The sequence below is a fragment of the Leptodactylus fuscus genome, chromosome 1, assembly GCF_031893055.1.
Source record: "Leptodactylus fuscus isolate aLepFus1 chromosome 1, aLepFus1.hap2, whole genome shotgun sequence".
NCBI classification, from domain to species: Eukaryota; Metazoa; Chordata; class Amphibia; order Anura; family Leptodactylidae; genus Leptodactylus; species Leptodactylus fuscus.
In genome coordinates this window covers 310,791,768-310,814,945 of record NC_134265.1, presented here as the reverse complement: position 1 = coordinate 310,814,945, position 23,178 = coordinate 310,791,768, and the positions used below count along the sequence as shown (strand labels likewise).

Sequence of the window (23,178 nt, the reverse complement as noted above, 5' to 3'; positions counted from 1 at the left end):
AATGTGTGTGCTTAGCACACACATTCAGCTCTACTTCATCGGGCTAATAGAATGCATTGGCCAGCGCTGATTGGCCGAATTCCGTACTCTGGCCAATCAGCACTGGCTAATGCATTGTATTGGCTTGATGAAGCAGTGCTGAATGTGTGTGCTTAGCACACACATTCAGCTCTACTTCATCGGGCTAATAGAATGCATTGGCCAATCAGCGCTGGCCAATGCATTCTATTAGCGTGAACTGAGTTTGCACAGGGGTTCTAGTGCACCCTCGGCTCTGCTACATCAGATTGCTACATCTGATGTAGCAGTGCCGAGTGTGCATCAGATGTGTAGTTGAGCAAAACTGACTCAGCACTGCTAAGTCTGCATTCGCATAGGAATGCATTGGCCAGCCTTCGGCCAATCAGCGCTGGCTCTGCCGGAGGAGGCGGAGTCTAAGGTCGGACCTGAATGGAGACTGGTGTGGAGCGATCTTAGACTCCGCCTCCTCCAGCAGAGCCAGCGCTGATTGGCCGAATTCCGTACTCTGGCCAATCAGCACTGGCTAATGCATTGTATTGGCTTGATGAAGCAGTGCTGAATGTGTGTGCTTAGCACACACATTCAGCTCTACTTCATCGGGCTAATAGAATGCATTGGCCAATCAGCGCTGGCCAATGCATTCTATTAGCGTGAACTGAGTTTGCACAGGGGTTCTAGTGCACCCTCGGCTCTGCTACATCAGATTGCTACATCTGATGTAGCAGTGCCGAGTGTGCATCAGATGTGTAGTTGAGCAAAACTGACTCAGCACTGCTAAGTCTGCATTCGCATAGGAATGCATTGGCCAGCCTTCGGCCAATCAGCGCTGGCTCTGCCGGAGGAGGCGGAGTCTAAGGTCGGACCTGAATGGAGACTGGTGTGGAGCTATCTTAGACTCCGCCTCCTCCAGCAGAGCCAGCGCTGATTGGTCGAGTTCCGTACTCTGGCCAATCAGCACTGGCCAATGCATTTCTATGGGGAAAAGTTAGCTTGCGAAAATCGCAAACTGACAGGGATTTCCATGAAATAAAGTGACTTTTATGCCCCCAGACATGCTTCCGCTGCTGTCCCAGTGTCATTCCAGGGTGTTGGTATCATTTCCTGGGGTGTCATAGTGGACTTGGTGACCCTCCAGACACGAATTTGGGTTTCCCCCTTAACGAGTTTATGTTCCCCATAGACTATAATGGGGTTCGAAACCCATTCGAACACTCGAACAGTGAGCGGCTGTTCGAATCGAATTTCGAACCTCGAACATTTTAGTGTTCGCTCATCTCTATTATAGACACATGAATATCTCAGAGTATTCTCAGCACTGACATGACCAACACACTCCAATCTGGTGGTCATGTGTCAGGTATCCATGATGAAGAAGTTCAAATAAAAATCTATAACATGCTCCAAAACATGTTTCTAAGGAATGATGGTGTCTAAACTGTTATCAATACACAATGGTAGCTGAATATAGGAGTATGAGATTCAGCTTTAGCTGGTGGCTGAACACGTTTATACCAAAGCTGTTCCTCCCAACCTATTCATACACATACATGCTAGACTCGTCCAAGGAAAAGAGCAATAAGACAAGGCCATTTACAAGGGGCATCAGTTTATCCTATGTGAGAATAAAGAATAGGGCGTGCTTATATCCAACGTACCCTGTCCTTCTTTTTCCTGACACGTGTTGTTTAGACAGAGTTGGGACTTCACTATACAGATTAGATGGTTGGCCAGTCCCAAATGTTCATCTAGTGCAGTGGTTCTTAACCTTGTTTGAGGTACCGAACCCACCAGTTTCATATGCACATTCACTGAACCCTTCTTTAGTGATAAATCAAATATGATTTTTTTTTTTCCAAATTCAAGACAGGAATATGTTTGTTTTTTTTTACTGGTACACAAAATGTACCGTGCATAGGGCCTAGGATTCCATCGAACCCCAGTTAAGATCCACTGATCTAATGTGTATGGGCATATTAAAGCGGTAGTAAACTTTTATTTTTTCATAAATCAGTAGTGCAGGTGAAGAGAACAAACTTTGCAATATACTTCACTAAAGAAAAGTGCCTGTGCCTTTATGTATTTTTTCTCTTTACTTCTTAATTGATTGATTTCAGTCCATACATAATGTGGGATTTATCAGTCCATCTACGCTTGCAGAGGCACACATTTGGCTCACTGTCTTTTCTTGTGCCAGAAGTGTGCTGCCAACCTTGTTCTGTACCTCACTTGCCACATTGTGTAGAATATAGGCAGGGCGCACTGAGGACACCTCAGCCTGACACATTCATTATAAATTATGATGGCGTTCATATCTGGGGTACATCTCTATTCTGGTTGAGGCCTCTTCGTAAATCAGCTGTGTCCTGTACTTGTCTGGGCCTTTATTAAGACTAGCATACAAAATGCCAGTCTTAGGCCTCATGCTATCCATTTTTTCCAATTTTATGGAGATGGATAAGGACCTACTCTATAATTAATGGAACAGAGCATTGACCCCTCTCATTGGAAGAAGCTCAGTCATGTGCATTAGGCCTTAATATATCTCCTCCATTCAGTGTCTGTTTTCAGTGGGCTCTATGGAGAGGGGAGTAGGAGGAGGAGAGAGACAGAGATATGCGGTCGTCTACAGCATTAGTCATTTCTGTCAGGAGAAGGCTGGATAAATAGGAAAAAGGAATCTATCTATATTGCAGACATTTCTGAGGAGCTCTGGACTTCCTCCCCATCCCCTCTCCATAGAGTTCTATTGTGCAGATTTGATTAGTGGCACAATGAGGCAAATAAGTGAAGAAATAGGCAGTTTGCACTATGGATTTATGGAAAAAAAAGTTTAGTGACACTTTGTGGAAAATATGTAGTGTTTATTTGTGTATGCAGCCTCAGGCCTCATGCAAGGTATTTAATGGCAACACATGGGTTATGTATGTTTTCATGGTCGTGGTCATGTATTATAGTGGTATCCATACCTAGAAGCAGTGTTTCTACGGGAGAAATCTCCCCAATACGTTTACTTACTTCTCTTTTATATAATGGAGGGCAGATGGAGGTGCGGTTTGGGCTCCTACACTTGTATGACCATGTGAATAAGCCCTGAGGGTTTGCTGTGTAATATAACAGAGTGTACTTCAGGTATAACATGAGGTTGAGCAGATGCTTAGTTTTCTGTATGAAAAGTTGTCAGTTTCAGTTGCCTTTTAATTTGCTTAGCAGACGTTCACTATGTATTTCCATGTGAGCAAGGCCTTGGAGGAGAGGCACACATATGAAGACGGCTTCTTACTTGGACTCTTCTACTTGTTACTTGGGCTTTGTCCTTCTATTTGTGTGGTTGAAGCACAAGGTGAGCGAGTCCATTCGGCCTTTTTCCAGAGTTAAGAATATGAACCTTAAATGTCCCTGTATTGTATGTAAACACATCTTTTCTGCCTGGGGCTTTTGAGGGTCAAAGTACTCACTGCCGTCCTATGTATTACTATTATAGTGTACTTGTAGTATGTGCTGTTACTGTAGACATAGCAGTGAATGAGTTGTACTGTTTATCCTTTCTGTCTAACCAAACACCATATAAACAATTTTACTATAGTTTTTTGGGTACTTTACATTTTTTTCTATATTTTACTTGCCTTTGTTTTTTCAGGTGGACCTGTTTTCCCACCTATACATGTATTCTGGTATTTTTTCAATCTCACAACTATTTTGCTATGATTTTCCCACCACCACAATTGTTGTGTTAGTGACTACTGGGAATTTCCGTACATCTTGTTTGGGTAGTAAATATCTCAAGACAATTACAAGATTGTAAATTTGCCTTGAAGGGGTTATGCCACAAAGTATATTCATCCTCTCTTCATAGGGTAGAGACGAACTAGATAATCGCTGGGGGTCTGACCACTATCTCTGGTGCTCCCATTGAAGTGATTTAGAGCCGGGATGTTTTCTATTCAGAAGGGACAAAGCTACATTCAGAGTACCTACATTCACAACAGGTGAATACTCACAACCCCCCCTTACCCTATTCCCACAACCTGAGTATCAGTGGGGGTCTCTGCCGTCAGACCCCCAACCAATCCATGTAGATCAATATACTTTTGTAGCAGGACACCTTTAACTACTGTTACTTGCCTGCTACATTGTATGCACTGCCATATTGTGTAAAAATTAAGGCCTGACATCTGCATTCGGGCCATTCTGATCCCTATCAGCATGAAATATACAGAGAGAAAAGTCCTGCAAGCAGCACTTTTCTTTATGCATTTTTCATGTGGAAACCACACGGACACCATTACAGTCTATGGGATCTGCCGGTTTCCTAAGGTAACCGCTTTTTTATGTGGATAGGTTTCCATTTGAGGGATCCCCAAGCGGACTCCCCGAATGGAAACCTGAATGCAGATGTGAACCGGGCCTAACCCAGCAATGTAAATCTCTGGTCATAGAATAGAAAATAACTTTATCTTGATGGGAAATTCCTATGCCATAATAGGTGCTAACAAGCGGTTCAACACAATACAACTCATTACAGGACTTGGGGGTAACACCAGAGGATACAGAAAGGAAGTAGGACAGACCAGTAGTCCATCGTGCTATACCGAGAATTCTCAGCCCCATCACGGTCCACCTCCACCCCCGATGCCCAGCCCATCTTAGCAGTCTTGGATGTCTTACCAGCCCCCCTATTAGTCCTGTAGGACGCAGTGTTGGATAGGTTTATGGTAGTTGTCAGGAGCGATCTGTGGAGCCTTCCGGAGCCACAGCGCAGTCAGCCACTAAATCCACTGCTCCGTGACAACATTCTATTATTTAGTACATGGATCCCCAACCAGTGGGCCGCAGTCCAGTACCGGGCCGCGGGGCATGTTGCACCGGTCTGCGTACTGAGACGACACTTGGTTGTTGCTCATCGGGATAAGGTGAGCAAAGTGCGGGGTTGAGTCAGGACCCGCTGTATGTCCGGGATTCTAGTACTATGCAGGACATGCAGCGGGTCTTGGCTCCACCCCGCACTCGCCTACCAAACTTTGGGCAACTACATTACACGTCACTTGTCCCTGTGACGTGTAATGTAGCTGTAGTGAGGCTGTAGTGAAGTTAATAGCAGCATTAGGAGTGATATCCGTCATCAGTAGCCATCTTCATAACAGTGTCTGTCATCAGTAGCCATCTTCATAACAGTGTCTGTCATCAGTAGCCATCTTCATAACCTGCAGTGTCCGTCAGTTTGCACTTTCTCTTGTGTTTTCATATGTACATGATTCTAATGTACATCCCTATGCTTAACCCCGCCCCCAACCACACCCCTTCCCGCCCCCACCGGGCCATAGAAAAATTGTCTTGCTGAAACTGGTCCCTGGTGGATAAAAGGTTGGGGACCACTGATTTAGTGCATACACTGGGTCCTGCATGATGGCTTCCAGCTTTCCCCGACTTCTTTTCTCTGCAATCTACGAAAAGCCCGTTAGTGAGATGTCTGTTACAGAACCGTCTCTACTGGTTTTTCTAGCACCTTTCTGCCCCCAGCGAGTGAATAGAAAGATCATACTTGCTTTCACAGTGTAGTAGAAGGTATATAGCATTTTACTGCATACGTTAAAGGAGCACAACTTCCTCAGAAAGTACAGAAGGCAGTTTCCTTTTTTTACATACCGTGTGCATAGTCTAGCTTTCTGTCAGTATGATCTTCTATGTACTTGTAGTTTTCAGTTATCTCAGTCTTCATCATCAATGGCATCATCCAGGGGCCTTCTGTTTAATCTTAGGATCGTCTTTGTTTTAGCAGCAATAAGTAAGAGCCCATTTACCTTGCTCCATTCAACAAACTTGGATGTGACACCCCTGAACTCCACTCCCACTACTACACAGTTGTCGGAGAATTTCTGCAGGTGACAGAGCCTTGAGTTATGCCTCCGACATGTATATCGCAAACAGAAATGGGGACAGGACGGTCACTTGTGGGGCCCCAATGAAGTTGCACACCTCATCTGATGTTCCCCATTTAAACAAACTGCAGCCTGTCTACTAGATAGCCCAAGGTCCACTCTGTTAAGACTAGGAGTGTCCCCATTTCTGTTTCTGCTTCATAGTCACCAGGTTGATATTATTGAATGTACTCAAAGTCAAAGAAGGTCACCCAAACTATAATGCCGTACAGAGATAGCGGGTAGTCAGTAATTCATTATTTTGCCTCTGCTCATTGATGACTTTGACTTTATTTTCTTGACTTGCTTTATATGTAGTAACCAAAAGGTTGAGTTGTTTATTGCGTTTTACTCTTATTAAACATGACTTTTTAGCTTTTCTTACCCTTCTATCCTTGAAAAGAACCTGATGTGTCTGTTTTAGTAAATCCTTGTGCTCCCCATGTACATCTGGTACATCCTTTCTCTTAACTGTAAGCTTTGCCATTCCTCTGTTATCCCTTCTAGAAATTAATAAATCGACAAATGTAAATTGTGCAGAGTCCCACCTATTTCCCTTGTGAACAGAGTGGAGCTTGCACACTTTGATACTGTCATCTTTGATTGGACATAGTCAGGCTATGTAGGGATTCCCCCCCATCCTAACTGATTACACACAGTTGTCTATTTGTAAATTTCTCTGAGGAATAACAGCGATACATCTTCAAAGAGGTTCCAAGAAGAAATGCAGCAGAATTTCATAGGCAATACTAGCAGTCAGCAATAAAGATCCAGGTCCATTGATTGTAGTTGGCAGCCGTTGTCCACCATAACCATCAGAGTGTTGCACTTTTTTTTATAAATAGAAGTCATAACATAGAGAAGATCTTATCTATATAAACTTATCTATAGACATAGTAACATACATTCTGTGCAGAAGTGACAATAGAGCATGTGTTGGATGTCACTATCAGTAAGCTTCTGAGAAACTGAAGGTGAAACTGTCTTGCTGACAAGATGAGGTTTGCTGCCTCTACCGCTTGCTGAGTATCTGATCTAAAAGTCATTTCTGGTATAGTCTTCTCTATTGGTGGTAAAATGGGTAAAATAAGTCCCTAGATTGCGTGGTTACCACCTCTTAAACCCAGTGGTACCAGCCATTTTGGAGCAGTGGCTGTTTATGCCACTTACCCCCATGTTTTAACCAGGACTGGCCTGAAATTGCCAGGGCTGTTTCTGAAAGTAAATGACTGTCCCAGCAAATAAGTGATAGTCGACAGCTATGCAGAAAGTGTTTATTTCATTAACTAAAAGGCAGAAATAATGTCCTGCATTACAGTAGCCTTTATAGTTCGGAGGATCTGTCATTTCTCTTGTCTATTTTAGTTAAAGGGGTATTCCCACGTCGCATACTCACCAGTCTTCACTCCTATAAAATCTTCTTTCTTCCTGGTTTCTTGCATCATTTGGTGGGCGGGGTTTCACATGCAACCTGCCATTTAGCTCCGCCCCCAAATTAGCATGTAGCTCCACCCCACCCATATTGGACTATGAAGTACAGGCAGCAGCAACTCCATTCTGTGTTACATACAGACACTGCCTGTCTCTGCCATAATGAACACAATTGAATTAGCTAGCCTGATAACTGGGAGAGCAGAAGAAATGAAAGCAGCTCCTCTCCCCTATCTGAGTGCAGGACCTAAGTCAGGTGGTGTAGACACAGGAATAGCTAGATACACAGGCTGGTTCCTGTGCACTTAGCCCCTCTCCCCTGAGAGCAGGCAGATACATCACTTGACTTTTGAGCAGATAAGTCAAGGGCTGTGTCAACAATGAATTGAATAAAGTAATATAGTGGACAAACAAAGCAGTTTTGCTGAAGCAGTGTATTTAGGAAAAGTCTTACATCCACATTAACCAGCAGTATAGATAGGATCCTTGTCATGGGACAACCCCTTTAATACTTGTAGTCTCTGACATAACAATTCTGGAGCTTCTTTACTTATAACTCTTGTCTTATAGGACTTGTCCAATTCACATTTCTACCGGTGTAATAGCACTGCTATAGGGTAAAACAAGTACTCCCTTCTCCTCATACCTCCATTTCCAGCGGTGACCACTCCATTCATCTTTATACAGGTCCCCTGCCTGATATTACCAGTGATGTCCACTTGTGCTATGGGGCCGCTGTAGCCAATCACAGACCTCAGTGGTGACCTCTTCACAAGTGACACGTGACTCCTGTTTATGGAGAGGTGACCTCTGAGATCTGGCTACAGTGGTCCCCTCACACAAACAGCGTGGAACCTGTATTAAAAAAAACCCAAAAAAACAGAGTGACTGTCGCTGGAAACAGAGGCCTGGAGGCGGGCGAGTACTTGTTTTTATGTTTATATCCTAGTAGTAAACCCTTCCACCTGCAGTAATTTTTCAGTTTTTGGTTTTTTTTTCTCCTCATTCCAAAAGCCATAATTTTTATTTTTCCATTCACGGAGGCGTATTTGAGCTTCATTTTTGCAGGACAAATTGTACTGAGTAATGGAAATCTGATCATCTAAAATGGGGTGGAATTAAAGAAAAACTGTGTTTACATGAGCTTCATTGTTATGATGTTCATTGTGGAGCCAAAATGTGTCAGCAGATCGCAGCATATCATCCATCCCCACAGATAGATAGGTTAGGAAATATACAAATGAGTTCTTATGAGTAATGAGGGCATTGCCATTTACCTCTTTGGAGCAATAACTATACCTTTGGTGCTCCGAAAATCTCATTTGCATATTGACAGAAGCAGCGATATCTCAGCAATATCTAGGCAAATACTCCATCTGATACAGGTGACTGTAACCTATCTATCTGTGAGGCTGCGTTCTGGAGCACTCTTGTAGTATGAGTGTAAGTGTGCTCCTTTAATATGCACTTTCACTACATTTACTCTTTTATTATATCTAGTGTTTTATCCCTTAACTTTACAATGTAATATTCTATTATTGTGAAGTGGAATAATAATTTGATGTCTATTTGATATGAAGAGGATAAAGACTAGTGAATAAGTAGTGGTAGTGCAGTGTGTTCACACTCTCCTCCTGCTCAGTATATACAGACGTCTGGGGTCAGCCAATCATTTGTGGTTCCTCTTCGGAATCTCCTTCGCTGGTGACTCAGAGGGAGGGAAGTGACCCCTGCCAGACTTTCTCCATTTCCCGCAAATCTGCTTCCAGAGATAGATTAATTTCCCATCAGTGAATTGGTAATATTTACACTTTTTTTGTGTAATTATTTTATAGATTTAATAATGTAAATGGCTATAATGCACTTTAGTATGTCCATAAAATACACAGAATGAGAAATATTTATAGCAGACATATTAATGAGCCCCTGTACAACTTTCTTGGAGGATTTGAAAAACTTGGCTGCTTTCTTCTAGAAACAATGCCACACCTGCGCGTAGGTTGTACTTGGTATTGCATCTCGGCTCCTCTGTGCATGAGGCTGAGCTGCAATACCACATCCAACTTGTGGACAAGGGTAGCAGTGTTTGTTTTGGAACATAGCAGACATATTTTACTTGACCTGGAAAATCCTCTTGAAAACCTAGACTTTTAGCAGGACGTACATGTGGGGATATATGGCACCCGCTCAGGTGCTGAATGGGCACCATAGCTGCTGGTCTTGCCTGTTTTAGACAGTAGGGTATGAGATCTGAGACAGATCTGATCACAGACTATTAACCTGTCATATGTGACCAGGGCAGATGAATGGGGACTTTCACTTTTGTTGTTGTCAATGGAACAGCTCTCCCATGGGAAGATGGCAGAATAGTTCCATTGCTGTGGCAGCCAGTAGACTTCTGAAGGCTTCCGGGCCTGTCAATGGTATATTACTATTGATCTCTACCTGTGGCAAAGTCCAATAGTAATAGAGCAATTTCACTATAACCTGCAGTACAGTAGCATTGCAGTCTTTGGTATAAGTCATCTAATGGTCGCTGCAGCACGCATGCCACTCAAAGCAGCGGGACCGCCAATGGTCAGGCACTTGCCCCCCACCCTGTCCTGTGGATACCAGATAAGTTATCTTTGCAGAAAACACCTTTTAGGGTAAGTTCACACAGGGTTTTTTGGTTAGGATTTTGAGGCCGTATCCACCTCAAAATCCTGACCATAAAGACGACTCCCATTGAAATCAATGGGAGCCGGTCAGTTCTTTTTTCCGGGAGCCATTTGTTCCAGCTCCCGGAAAAAAAGAAGCGAGATGCTCATTCTTCAGGCCGATTCACATTGCAACATCCACCTGAAGACTCTCCCTCCTCCCGACTAGGCCAGAGTGAAGTGCGCGACTGGATGCCGGTGCACTGCATCGGCATCCAGTCGCAGCTACCCGTATTTTGGACCGGAACCTGAGGCGGCCTCCAAAAAAACCCCACGTGAACTTACCCTTATAAAGAAAAGAAGTGGTGGACAACAACACCGATGTACTGATACCCGAACAAGGTTTGTGAAAATCTTACATAACCCATACCAGATATTCTATTACAATACAGCACATAAGAATGCTCGTTTTTGTTATTACTTTCCTTTTGTGCGGTTTTGCTTGCATAATCTTGGCTTTTACATTGTGCAATCTCTGATATAACCATTTATTGGCTTAGTGATTACATTTATTGAGCTTATCACAGAAACAAGGATTCCTATTTAGTAATCGGTGTGGGAGCAAACGTCGCATACGTCACATGTTACATGAAATGGGATCTTATTATATACACTATAATGTGCAACAACTCTTACATGTTGCAATCCTTTGTGATATTTCACAACAAGATTTTGTGAACACCTATAAAATGCTGAAGCTTTGCTAATGTATGATACAGTTTTATTTTTCTTTAAAGGAAACCTTTCACCCTGAAAATGCTTCTCAGTCTGCAGGTAGCATGTTATGGAGCAGAGCCTATTGATGTATAGGTTTGTATACAGAGATAGCAGTCAGACTATGATTGAACTGTGCACTAGACTCTTAAAGGGGTATTCCCATAACACTTGTTTACCAACTTGCAGGCTCTGGGCTCTGTTCACTTCCTGGTTTTCTGGGCACATTGGTGGGTGGGGTTTCACTTACTCTGCTATCTGCTATGTTTGCAGTCAGTAATGAGGGTTGGTTGTAAATACATTACTACAATATGAAGCTGATGTAGCAGAGCTGGATTTGAGTCAGCTTGCATTACATACAGAGGTAGACTCCTTATCTCAGCCCTTATCAGCCAAATTCAATTAAACCAGCTGAAAGTGGAAGAGCTGAAGATAGACAGCACAGTAATCCCAGTGCTCTCACCTCCCCCTCCCCTATCTGAGGAGCTCCATTACTTGTCAGACATGAGCAGCACTCAGCCCCTCCCCCCCCCCCCAGAGTAGGCAGCTACATCACTTGGAAAATGAGCAGATAAGCCCCCTGGCCATAGAAATGCAATGTCAACAATGAAGTGAATAAATTAAGATAGTGGCCAAACAAAGCAGTTTTGATAAAGCAATGCATTTAGGAAAAGTCTTAAATCCACATAAACTAGCAGTATAGATAGGATCCTTGTTATGGGACAATCCCTTTAAGGCTGAGTTCAGATGGAGGGTTTTGGTCAGGATTTTGACACGGAATCCACATCAAAATCCTGACAAAAAAAAAAACGCCTCCCATTGAAATCAATGGGAGCCGGTCATTTCTTTTTCCGCGAGCGGTTTATTCCCACTCACGGAAAAAAGAAGCGACATGCTCTTTCTTCAGGCAGATTCCGTGACTGATTCAGCCGTGGCCGCCCGCCTCACAACAGCTCCATCCCAACTAGGCCCATTCATTTGGATTTAATCCGGAGCGGAATGCCACGACTGGATACCGGACCAAAAAACCCCATCTGATCTCAGCCTTAAAGGGGACCTATTGGAAATGAAACAGACGTTGTGGTGCTCTTAGACATTTAGTCTAAGGCCCCACAGTGTGGAGAAGTTGCTTTTTTTGTTGTTGTTGTTACAGATTTTGCAACATTTTTTTGTTTGCACCAAAGCCAGATGCAAATTGAACAAAAGAGACCTCACTGATCAGCTATTTGATAGAATCGGCGCTTGTGGCTTCTTCGCCATTCTTTATATTACACGCTATATGATGTAATTACAGCTTTATACCCTTGGCTTCTATGGGACAAGGCTGCTCTTATATTGTATGGTTGCTATGAAACGGATGGCGTGTGATGTAAACTGTGAAGTGCCATGATCACGTCAAAAAGCTGAACACTTGGGGTCCTGGGTGTAGGGCCCTGAAATCTCTTATAAATGACTCTTCATTATTGAATAAAAATGAATAGAAAACCCCTTTAATTCTAAGGGTGAATGGCAACCCTGATGGTCTTGTAATCTGTGTGAAAACTGGACTATTTGTAAGTATAATAGTTTTCTATAAAGATACATAGATCACATAAATCTAGAAAACAAGCAAACTAATTTTTACAATTAATAACTAGGTCCTCATTGGGCAGTACTTCCCCTTTAGTATTGGGAAGCACAGCATATTCACTATTGCTTTCTACCTGGTGTTGCTCGCTGTAACAAGATATTATTAGCTTGTTCCTATTGACACTGCTGGATATTGTGAACAGCTCCAGCACTTTATACGGGGGGGGGGGGGGGGGGGACGAAACTTTTGGAAGTTGCAGAAAATCTTGTTTGCCTTTGATATAAACTCCATGAAGACCTGTATAAGCCTTTACAAATGCTATGTACTCTCATGCAGCCCGACTTGTTTGATCTTTATTTAACTCATTGTGTTGCTTGGCTTTAGGTCAGTTTAAGGTTAGGCGCATATACAGAACAGAGCTTGTTTGATGTATGGAATACAGTACGTGTTTTGTTGAAGTGTCGCTATTTCTCTACTTTTAAGATAATGTGATTTTTGTTATGAATGTTGGTCACATTCAGAAGTCTAAGAGATATATATATATATATATATATATATATATATATATATATATATATATATATATATTCGTGTTAAAAAATGCTGTTGAATATGTTTCAATGCGCCTACATGGCGATCCCTGCAGGGGTGCATGCTCAAGTATTGGCAGCTGTAACCCTGCAAATCCTGCTGCTGTTACATGAACTTGTACCCTTTATTAGTCTTACTAGTTTATTTTACTTTGTTGTTTAGAAACCTTATGATTCGAGTTACGCCAAATAGAGGTTAAATGGGTTTTCTACCCAAACCAAATCCTATTTAGGAAGGCTTAGCCTTTTGTATTAAAAAAAAGCCCCAAAACATAAATTGTCTCCTAGATCCTTGCTCCATCCCCGATGCTGCTTCATCACCCACCACTCTGCACTTTTGGGGCACAGGGACATGTCACCACTGCAGCCAACCACTGGGTATAATGGTGCCTAACTGTACTGTTATATTCCCCTGTGTTGAGACGTCATGAGTGGGCTAGGGGGCGCAGAGCAGTGTGAGCCCAGACAGTGTCGACAGCAGAACGATGGGGAACACTGAGTTAAGATTGAACACAAATAGGTTTTTTTCACAAAGGGTCTGAAAACAACTCAGCATAAGTCATGAAGTGTTATCCTTGTAAGCCGCTGATCAAAGCCTTGGTACAGGGAGCTGGACGTTCTATAAATACATAGACTTCAATCAGATGAATAGTTCTGGTATGCCACATTAAGACACCAGATTTCATCACATTCACAACTGGAACAATTTTGTCTTATATATTCTTTTTTTGCGTGATATAGTTTGCCTAGAAAATAAAATAATTGTAAAAATGTTTTCTTACAGCTCCCATCTAGAATTTCTGGAAAAATGCCCGTGGAACGAATGCGTATGCGGCCCTGGTTAGAGGAACAGATAAATAGGGACTGTATTCCAGGCTTGAAATGGTTAAACAAGGTAATTGTATATTAATAATGTTCATCTGTAGGTATTTTCTCACTTTTATAGATGAAATTTTGCACTGAAAACTGTTTCACAGGACTTGGCGATGTCAAATGGTTGGTACTATGGATGCTCCTTGGCATCAGAATATATACTGATCTACCATAACATTAAAACTGCTAATAAGTGATGTAAAAACATTGACTATATTATGACTTTGGCTCTTGTCAAGCAGTGGGATGTATTGGGTAGGAAAGGGATGAATGGACCAGCGACAGGGTCAAAGGCATCTAAATTTGTGAAGATTAGCCGGTTGGACCTGATCCCATAGGAGTGCACAAGTGCTGAATGTTATTACTACAAGGGATAGAAAGGGATAAGAATTGCAGCTTCCAGAGTGCCCATGATAAGGCGGCCTTGTCCACCACTGAAAGAACCTCATCAGACCATTGAGCAGTGAAAGAAGTTGATCTGGTCTGATATTACATTTACTTTTCTATAATGTGGACGGCTGTTTGTTCATGTGCGCTACTACTTACCTAGAAAAGAGATTGCAGTAGGAGGCACCATGTAAAAAAAAAAAGCAAGCCAGTGGAGGAAGTGTGATGCTGGAGACAGTGTTCTGTTGGGAAAAGTTTTATGCTGACATAAACCACCTCCCTGAACGTTGTTGCACATGAACGTGGTATTCCTTAGTGGCAGTGGCCTGTCTCATTAGTATAATGCTTCCTGTTATACTGCAAAAATTGTTCAGGAATGGTTTGAGAAACATGGCAAAGAGTTCAACGTAATGACTTGACCTCTAAATTCTCCATCCAATTGTGTATTGGTGGGATGTGCTAGATAAGGCCATACCATGAAGGCTCCTTCTCTCAATTTCTAGGATTTAGAGTACATGCACACTCATTGACTTTAATCCTGATGGATTATGGTGTAGATTTTCTGCATTGAAATCCACACGGAAAATCCACACGTATACCTGATTATGTGCCCATAGGATGTACTGCCATATACCAAAGGAGATCTTCAGCGGTCTTGTGGCTCCATTCCTCGACAGGTCAGATCTGTTTTGGTGGCATGAGGGGGAACCTACTCAATATGGTGTTAATGTCATGGCTGAAATGTAAAGTGATTATTTGTTTCTTACTTCAGGATAGAGAATGGATGAGTTTATTGAAAACTATAGTAGTAGTGAATAGTCAGAAGTCTCTTACACTTTTCCTTTGTAGTACTGTGCTAGTTCCATTTGCCAGCACTCAGCAGTGAATATGCTTTGCTTTTCCATTTTTTTTTTGTTACACAGATTCAAAATAATGAATAATGGATAACATCTTGTTCAATACATCTTATTCTGTGCGCCAGCTCGCCCACCATGCAGCAATTACAAATGGGATATTGTATAACAGTTTATATACCTACACCTTGTGTATTTCAGTGGGCCAAGCGTATCACAGCACCCAAATACATTTGCAAATACCACAGAGTCCAATCTGCTGGTGCTGTATATTGTACCAAGTTATCCTCTGGAAGGATTAAATAGGTTGTGCCAGCAATACAAATGGCAGTAAGTAAACTGAATATGCATTGCATCTGTTTTATTATGGTAACCACAGTGATCCCCATTATAGTCTATTGCAGGGGTGCTCACACTTTCTCAGCATGTGAGCTACTTCTTTAAATGGCCAAGCCCTAAGATCGACTACCCACTTCTTGTGGGCCGGGGCGGGCCTGTAGGTGGAGTGGGGTGTGTCTGTGGGCAGGGCTGGGTATGTGGGCGGGGCCAGGCAGATCGTGAGAGGTGGCCGCCCAGGCATCCCCGCTGTGTGCTTCTTCACAGCGCAGACAGAGAGTTATCTCTGGACACTGGCAGGCTGGGGCAGCCCCAGCCTGCCAGTGTCCAGAGATAACTCTCAGCCTGCGCTGTGAAGAAGCAGACACCGGGGATCCCTGGCTGCATCCCGTGATCGACCCATACGTCCATTGCGATCGACCGGTAGATCGCGATCGACGTATTGGGCATTCCTGGTCTATAGGGTCTCTGGGTTTCCTAAGGTAACCGCTTTTTTATGCAGATTAGGTTTCCGTTCGGGGGTTCCCAAGCCGACTCCTGAACAGAAACGTGCACCGGGTCTCAGATGCATACTTATTGCCCTTTGTACTGATGGCCGTTTATTTCATCCTTAATAGTTGGGGCTTCGTGTTGGAGAAATAAATAAGTACATTTATGTTTCGCTATAAGAGGTTCCCTGTTTTGCTTCCTGTGAAATAGTCTTTTTTTCTGTATTATTACTATGTGGTTAAATAACATATTTATTTCACATCTGGTAAAAAAATGAATAAAAACTGTCCTTGTACTAAGACTTTTTACATAACTTGGCAGTCATAGTCCTACAAAGGTTGCATAATGCGCACAGTCATGGTAAGTGAAGTAAAAGTCGTTTCTCCATCCTCTCCTGGGTCTTATTTTCCGGAGCGGTGGGGATTCTTTCAGTTGTTTCTTGAGCTTTCTTTTGTAAACAACGTCAGTAAAATTTATGGGTTTCCCATAAATGTATTAAATTATTTTATTTTTCTCAGCTAACCATTTATTGATGGTCCGTGACTATAATAATTCTCTAGCTCTCGCAATGGAGTATATGTATCAAGACAGTCTTGATCTCCTGTGTGTGGGAATGAGATGTGCCTAATTTGGAGACCAGTGCCTCGATATTAGGCTCATCTCTTACCCTCCATGTGCCAGAAACTGACCTCTAGCCTAGCTGGCATAGATTTCAGCTATAAATTAGGCCAGGAAATCGCCTAATATCACCTATAATTATAATAATTGGAATTCATCAGTAGTTGCTCTGGTTAGTTATAAACATTCCTGAAGAACTCTTACTATAAGTAATTCGAAATTTGTTGGATGTTTTTTACCATATTGTTTTCCATCTATGAATAATGATGGTTTTTAATATTTTTTTGTCACAATAATACAACTCACAGGGTGTGTCTACATAATTTATCTCAACTCTATGACAATACTTATGAGGCTTTTAATCCTATACATTAAACATTAAGTTTAATATAGAGGTAGTTTACTCCATTTCTGTGATTGTTGACAATTCAAAAGTCACAGTGTTAGTAGGCAATGAGGAAATGGTAGATGATCAATGACCATTGCACCCTGCCCCCTTCCTGAAGTCCTCCAAGTACATCTGTTCCCTGGTGCACCAGGACAGTGCAGGGCAGGGACAGTTTTATCCCTGTTGCCTCCTATCTTTCACCACCTCCAATAAGTCCAGCTCTTTATATCAATTAATATCTTCTGCTCCACTGATTCTGGCACAGTTGGAATTTTTCTCTAGCCCCACCAATCCCTAGCTATCAATGCTGTTAGTTTTGGTGCCTGATATACTATTTAGGCTCTGTACTGCCAGGAGGGCGGTGTCAGGAAGGAGAAAACAAGGGGTGTGACTGAGCTCTGACACTGGCTGTATTTGATTGGAGATCTGAATCACACCTCCTGCCTGACACCGCCCACCTGACATTACAGAGGTTACATAGTATATCAGGCATCAAAACTACCTGCACTTGTTACTCAGGAACGGTGAAAGCGGCAGAAAAGATGTCAACTGTGCTGGAATTAGTGGAGAAGAGCCTATTAAAAGTTGCTAAGAATTAGAATTGGTGGAGCTGGTTTAAGCCTGCAAATATCTAGCAAGTGTTCACTCATAACAACAATAATAAATCTGGCCAAAGTCTCTGGGTGGTGATAGTGGGAGCTTTCCTTTTATTTCATCAAGGAGAACTTACTTACTACTGTAATATTATACTGAAACTAAAAATAAGCCATGTCGTTCCAAAAAGGTCTACCTCCGTCTTGTGTATGATAGAAAATAAAATCAAGTAGATTTTTCTTGCTTATATAGTGCCAACATATTCTGCCGTACTTTACAGATATTGTTATTCCCAGCTGGGCTCTAAATTCCTTGTTAGTTTGTCATTGGAGTGCGGGAGGAAACTGGATTATCCAGAGGAAAGAGTAGAAACAACAATAACCAGCATCAGGTCTGCTGCAGTTACGGCCATGGCTATGTATGCTGGTAGACTACATTAACTGGGGCTAGTCATTGGCGAACCCCCACCATACTTTCGGCACAGTTTGTGGTGGTGGATCTGCCCCGAGAGAGGGGAAGACTCTGAACAAATGGACATTTGTCTTTGTTTCCCATTAGAATTCGTTTGGTAAAACTCTAACCTGCCTCCCCCTATTTTCAAAGTATTTTCTGTGTTGAAATCCGTGTGTAAAAACTCTATGTGAACATACCCTTATGTCTGCTAAATAAGAAGTACCAAGGCCTATTAATATTAACTAGAGAGAATCTAACACTGCGATTTATAAGATAACCGAAAAAAGGAAATGTCCATAAAGCTCAGTAGGGAGGTTTATTAAGGCTGGGAAAAAGAAAAAGTGACGTGCTGTGACTTCAAGTTAATTTGCATCAGTTTTGATATATTTCCTCCAGTGTGTGAACATGGCCTTACATGAATATTGTGCAAGTACAATCTCCTGTTTCCTTGTATGATCATATTATATACAGCACTTCCTCATTGGATTATTACTGAAGTGTGATCTAGACAATTGCAGTCATTCTGTCTTTACTGTTCAGCGCTCGCAGAGAATTACACAATATATTCTAACTGATCATAAGAAAACTTGATATTGTATCAATTTGTTAATCTCGAGTTCATGAAGCGTGTGTCTCTGGTTACTACACCTCAGCTAGTACGTGGAGGATAATCATTAACTTCACTTCCCTCGCTGTTTATCAAGTCAGGGCTTGGGCCGAGCTGGGTGAGAACACACCTCATGGTTTATCTGACAGCGATGAAGAGGACGGCAAGCTGCGACATGAGAGTACTGAACTGACTCAGGAGGCCCAGGAATTGGCACATTATTCAATATGTTTTTTAAAAGGAATTTTCAAACTTTTGTAGCGACATTAACATGTATAAGAGGTTCAGCATTAGATCCACTTTACACAATGCAACTATCACTAAGGCTTGGTTCACATCTGCACATGGGTTTTTGTTTGGGGATTCCACTTGGAGACCTCCGCACGGAAACTTACTCCACGTAAAAAAGCAGTTGCCTTAGGAAACCAACAGACCCCATAGACTATAATGGGATCCGCATGGTTTCTGCTGGAAAGTGGTGAAAAATGCGGAGAGAAAAGCGCTGCTTGCATTTTTCATTTAGAGAGCCAAGCACAGATGTGAACCAAGCATAAGGTTGCAAGAACACATGCAGTATTCAATGCATTTTTTTTTCTTACATCTACCTAAAGCTATGTTCACATTTGCATCAGAGTCTCCCACACAATATCCATCTGGAATCGACAGAGAAAAGAGGCCTTCATACAGCTTTTTTTTTTGTCCACAGCTTTCAGTTTACAAAACAACGGACACCCAGCGGGCCCCATTATAGTCAATGGGATTTGTCAGGCTCTGTATGTAACTGCTATTTTAGCAGTCCACCTGCCCATTGTTTTGGTCCTCCAATGGACCAGAACAATGAACAGCCGATACTAGTGTATACCTAGCATTGTTTTTATGTAAGAATATTTTTCCAGTGTTATACAGAAATAAATATCAGTCATGGCCAGTAGAAATTTGATTTATTGTTGATGATAGAAAATGTATTGTTCACTCTCATTTGGAATTGTAACTTTCTAATTGTGATTACATAAAGAAACTTCTGTAACGAATCGACTGCGTGTAACTATACCTCAGTAACATCACTATTGGACCGTATATGTGTCTACCTCAGCATAACATGTGAATTAGACATACACACCAATTGCAATGGAAACCTTTTAGGAGTACTGAGTGTGGAGCCCATGCACAATATGAATGGAGGCTAAGGCCGTCTTCACACCATCACTGTGTGGGAACATGGTAACTTATCCACTGGTCGGGAGGAGGGGAGTGTCTTCAGGCAGATGTCACGAGGTGAATCTGCCTGAAAGAATGAACATCTCGCTTCTTTTTCTGGGACCGGAACAAATTGCTCCCGGAGAAAAGAACTGACCAGCTCCCGTCTTTTTGGTCAAGATTTGGAGGTGGATACAGCCTCAAAATCCTGACTCAAAAACCCTGTGTGAACTTACCCTAGTCTGTTTTAAAGGGACACTAAACCCTGAAATGTAAGGGCTCGTTCACATCTGCGCCCGGGTCTCCATTCTGCAGGTTTCCGTTTCCTGCACAAAACAGAGGCAGGAGATGGAAACCTGCAGGAGTCTTTCTCACCCATTCATTTGAATGGGTTTGAAAGATGTCCGGCCGTAAGCGGCGGTGAGCGTTTTATGGTCTCCGCCGCAAAACTGTTTTTTTTAAAATCGGACACAGAGTCGGACATGCAGTATTCTGTGTCCGATTTTTAAAAAACGGTTTTGCGGCGGAGAGCATAAAACGCTCACCGCCACTCACAGCCGGACCCGCTCCTACAGCTTCCCGTCTTCTGCATGCAGAAGACGGAAAGCTGAGAACGGAGACCCGAACGCTAGTGTGAACCTAGCGTAAGGTGCATTGTATAGTTCATGTCTAGGTCTGTCTGCAGGAGTAACTGCTGTGTTGTTGCTCTGAGCAGTTTAGCAGAAGTCTTGCTGACATTTCAGTGGTCAGACATTGCTTCCTGCCCTTTTTTTGTTTTCTCTTAACATTAGGAACAAGTCATTCATTATCTGATGCGAACGTTCAATGTATACGCCATCTGTGCACGTCCTTAGCAAACCACCATATTCCAGAAAGTGCCTAATATATATTGGGTTACAGTCGTCTCAATGGCTTTAATACAGTTGGCTGTGCTATTCAATACAAGTGTATACAAAAGTAAAAGGATAGGGAGCAGATCTGTTCAGTGGCCCTGATAGTAATGGCAAGTATTGCAGAATAATAATGTAATAGTATCATTCTGATTGATATTGGAAAAAGTTAGTTTTATCTTACATGGCGGTGTGTGAACAAGGTCTGACTAGTGCCATTGTTCCAGGCCTGTGTACCCAAGCTATTATCAGGTTGAGCTGGTTCAGCATAAAGTGGTCGGATATGAAGTTTTCCTTTCTGATAACAAGATAAGCTGAAGTCAGCAGAGAACACAACTTCTGGTTGTCGCATGTCCTTGCTACTTTAGCAAAACTCTTTTTTGTAAGAAAATCATAAAAGCTACATTGTATTACTGATGCCAAACATGATGGAAACGGCATTGACGTTCCTGGCTAGGTGTGTTGTGAAATTTTCCCTATCAGTACATTGCACATAGTATGTGGGAGCTCCATTTTTGTTTGACAACCAGTGTGGTCCATATAAATAAAAGCACATGCCATGTGGTGCTCTATTCCATGTCTTAGGCTCCATGAACATGTGCTTTGTCAGTGTGCAAGCTGTGTTTTTCATGGCCAACACACTGAATACTTTCTATTGTAATGGCCCCATAGACATGTCTGTGTATTCCCACAGGTCCGTGTATGGAGCTTGAGCCAGGGTCAAAATTTCAGCCTGGGCTCACTGAAGGAAATTCATCCAAGTGCCCTCTGTGCTGGTTTACCATGGACCTAGTTAGGGACAGCATAAGGTAGAGAGTGAGGGCAAAAGCATAAAAATATATATTCCTTTGTATTTTCATGTCAAAGGTTCATGGGAAGAATATGCAAATCTGTCTTCCATGATGTAAATAGGAAGACAGTGCCTCAGGCATGCAGCCCACTAGGGGGAGCTCCCTTTAACATCATGCCCGACCTTCCCACATCATCGCAGCAAGGCCTCTGGGAAGGTCGGATATGATGTTAAAAGGAGCTCCCCCTAGTGGGCTGCATGCCTGAGGCACTGTCTTCCTATTTACAAAAAATGTGGAATTTTTATTTTTTCATTTTTAGAGCACTTTTAATTCCATGGTGCTCTACATGTGGAACATAATACGCTGATATTGCTCTTGAAGGCTACAATTGTTGGGGGCAGGCTTATTTGTAGAGAGTCTCAGAGAATAGAGGATGCTTAGGAAATATTTTGAAGGATGTTGAATTAAGAGCAAAGTAAAGAAGCAGTTCTTTTGAGGATTGGAGATTGTGTGGGATGGTATCAGGACATTACAACAGAGAATGGAGGAGACAGAAGCCTTGTATCAAGTCTTAGAGAAGTGTATTTCCCTGATGTTAACATTGCCTACATTTGGAAGGGACATCTGACAAATCCACTGTAATTTTTCATGACCGGACTGCATTGGGCATATTCACACTAAGCAGATTTGCTTTGGATTTTCCCAAAACCTGTATTCTGCAGACAACTCCTGCAGCGCTATAGAAGATCTTAACCTTTACACTTACAGTAATGAATTTCAATACTTGGAATTCTCTAATGAAATCTTAAGATGAAGTTTTACTTTATGGAGTTCCTGACAACTGCTACAGTCAGTATTGTTGTTGTCAGGTTCTTAAATTATCATAGGCGATTAAAATGAGCAGAAGCATTTACCAGTTGTATTATTTCCACCTTCAGGAGAAGAAGATATTTCAGATCCCATGGATGCATGCAGCTCGACATGGTTGGGATGTGGAAAAGGATGCTCCGTTATTTAGAAATTGGGCAATTCATACAGGTATTGATCTGAAATTTACACTGTACATCCAAGTAAATGGACTGCAAGCTGCTAAGCTGAATTGGTATATGTATCTGATTTTTGTGTTTTTAGGAAAATATCAACCTGGAGTAGATAAACCAGATCCAAAGACATGGAAGGCAAACTTCAGATGTGCGATGAACTCCTTGCCGGATATAGAAGAGGTGAAGGATAAAAGTATGAAGAAGGGGAACAATGCCTTCAGAGTGTACAGGATGATACCAGTTGCAGAAAGACCATCAAAAAGAGGTGCGACTTTACTTCTCTGTCATCTGTAACCATTTATCTGAATAACAAACATAGACTTTGTCCCTGGGATGAATGTTGCATGTACATGCTAGTGTCATGTAGTGCCTTTCTGTCGTTTTGGTCCGCTACAGACTTTTTCAACTGGTGATTTTGGACGCACTTCAACAGTCTTCCAATGGAGACTATTGCAGATTAGAGATGAGCGAGTACCATTCGAAACGGCAGTTTCGAATAACACGCACCCATAGCAATGAATGGAGCCAGCTGCCTCCATTCATTCCTATGGGTGCGTGCTATTCGAAACTGCCGTTTCGAATAGTACTCGCTCATCTCTATTGCACATGTGTGAACTTTGTTAAACCAAGAGTAGGAGAGCAAGCCTACCCAAAAAGGACGTTTAAAATATAACTTTTAATAATATGTATTAAAAACATTCCCCAACACTCCTACTCT

The 23,178-nt window shown here is 42.2% G+C and overlaps 1 protein-coding gene across 3 annotated transcripts in view; it reads left to right on the top strand.

The window, feature by feature from the left end:
• The window catches only part of IRF2 (interferon regulatory factor 2), a 56,114-nt gene that overhangs the window by 17,862 nt on the left and 15,074 nt on the right, over positions 1-23,178 (top strand). For 2 of the 3 annotated variants that reach the window (XM_075259273.1, XM_075259281.1), the window contains exons 2-4: positions 13,725-13,835; positions 22,356-22,455; positions 22,549-22,725. In XM_075259273.1, coding sequence (XP_075115374.1) covers positions 13,749-13,835; positions 22,356-22,455; positions 22,549-22,725 — 364 coding nt within the window. In that variant the 5' untranslated portion in view covers positions 13,725-13,748. Of the gene's footprint in view, positions 1-10,856; positions 10,877-13,724; positions 13,836-22,355; positions 22,456-22,548; positions 22,726-23,178 lie in introns of those variants that run through there. The other variant, XM_075259287.1, reaches the window with a different exon arrangement.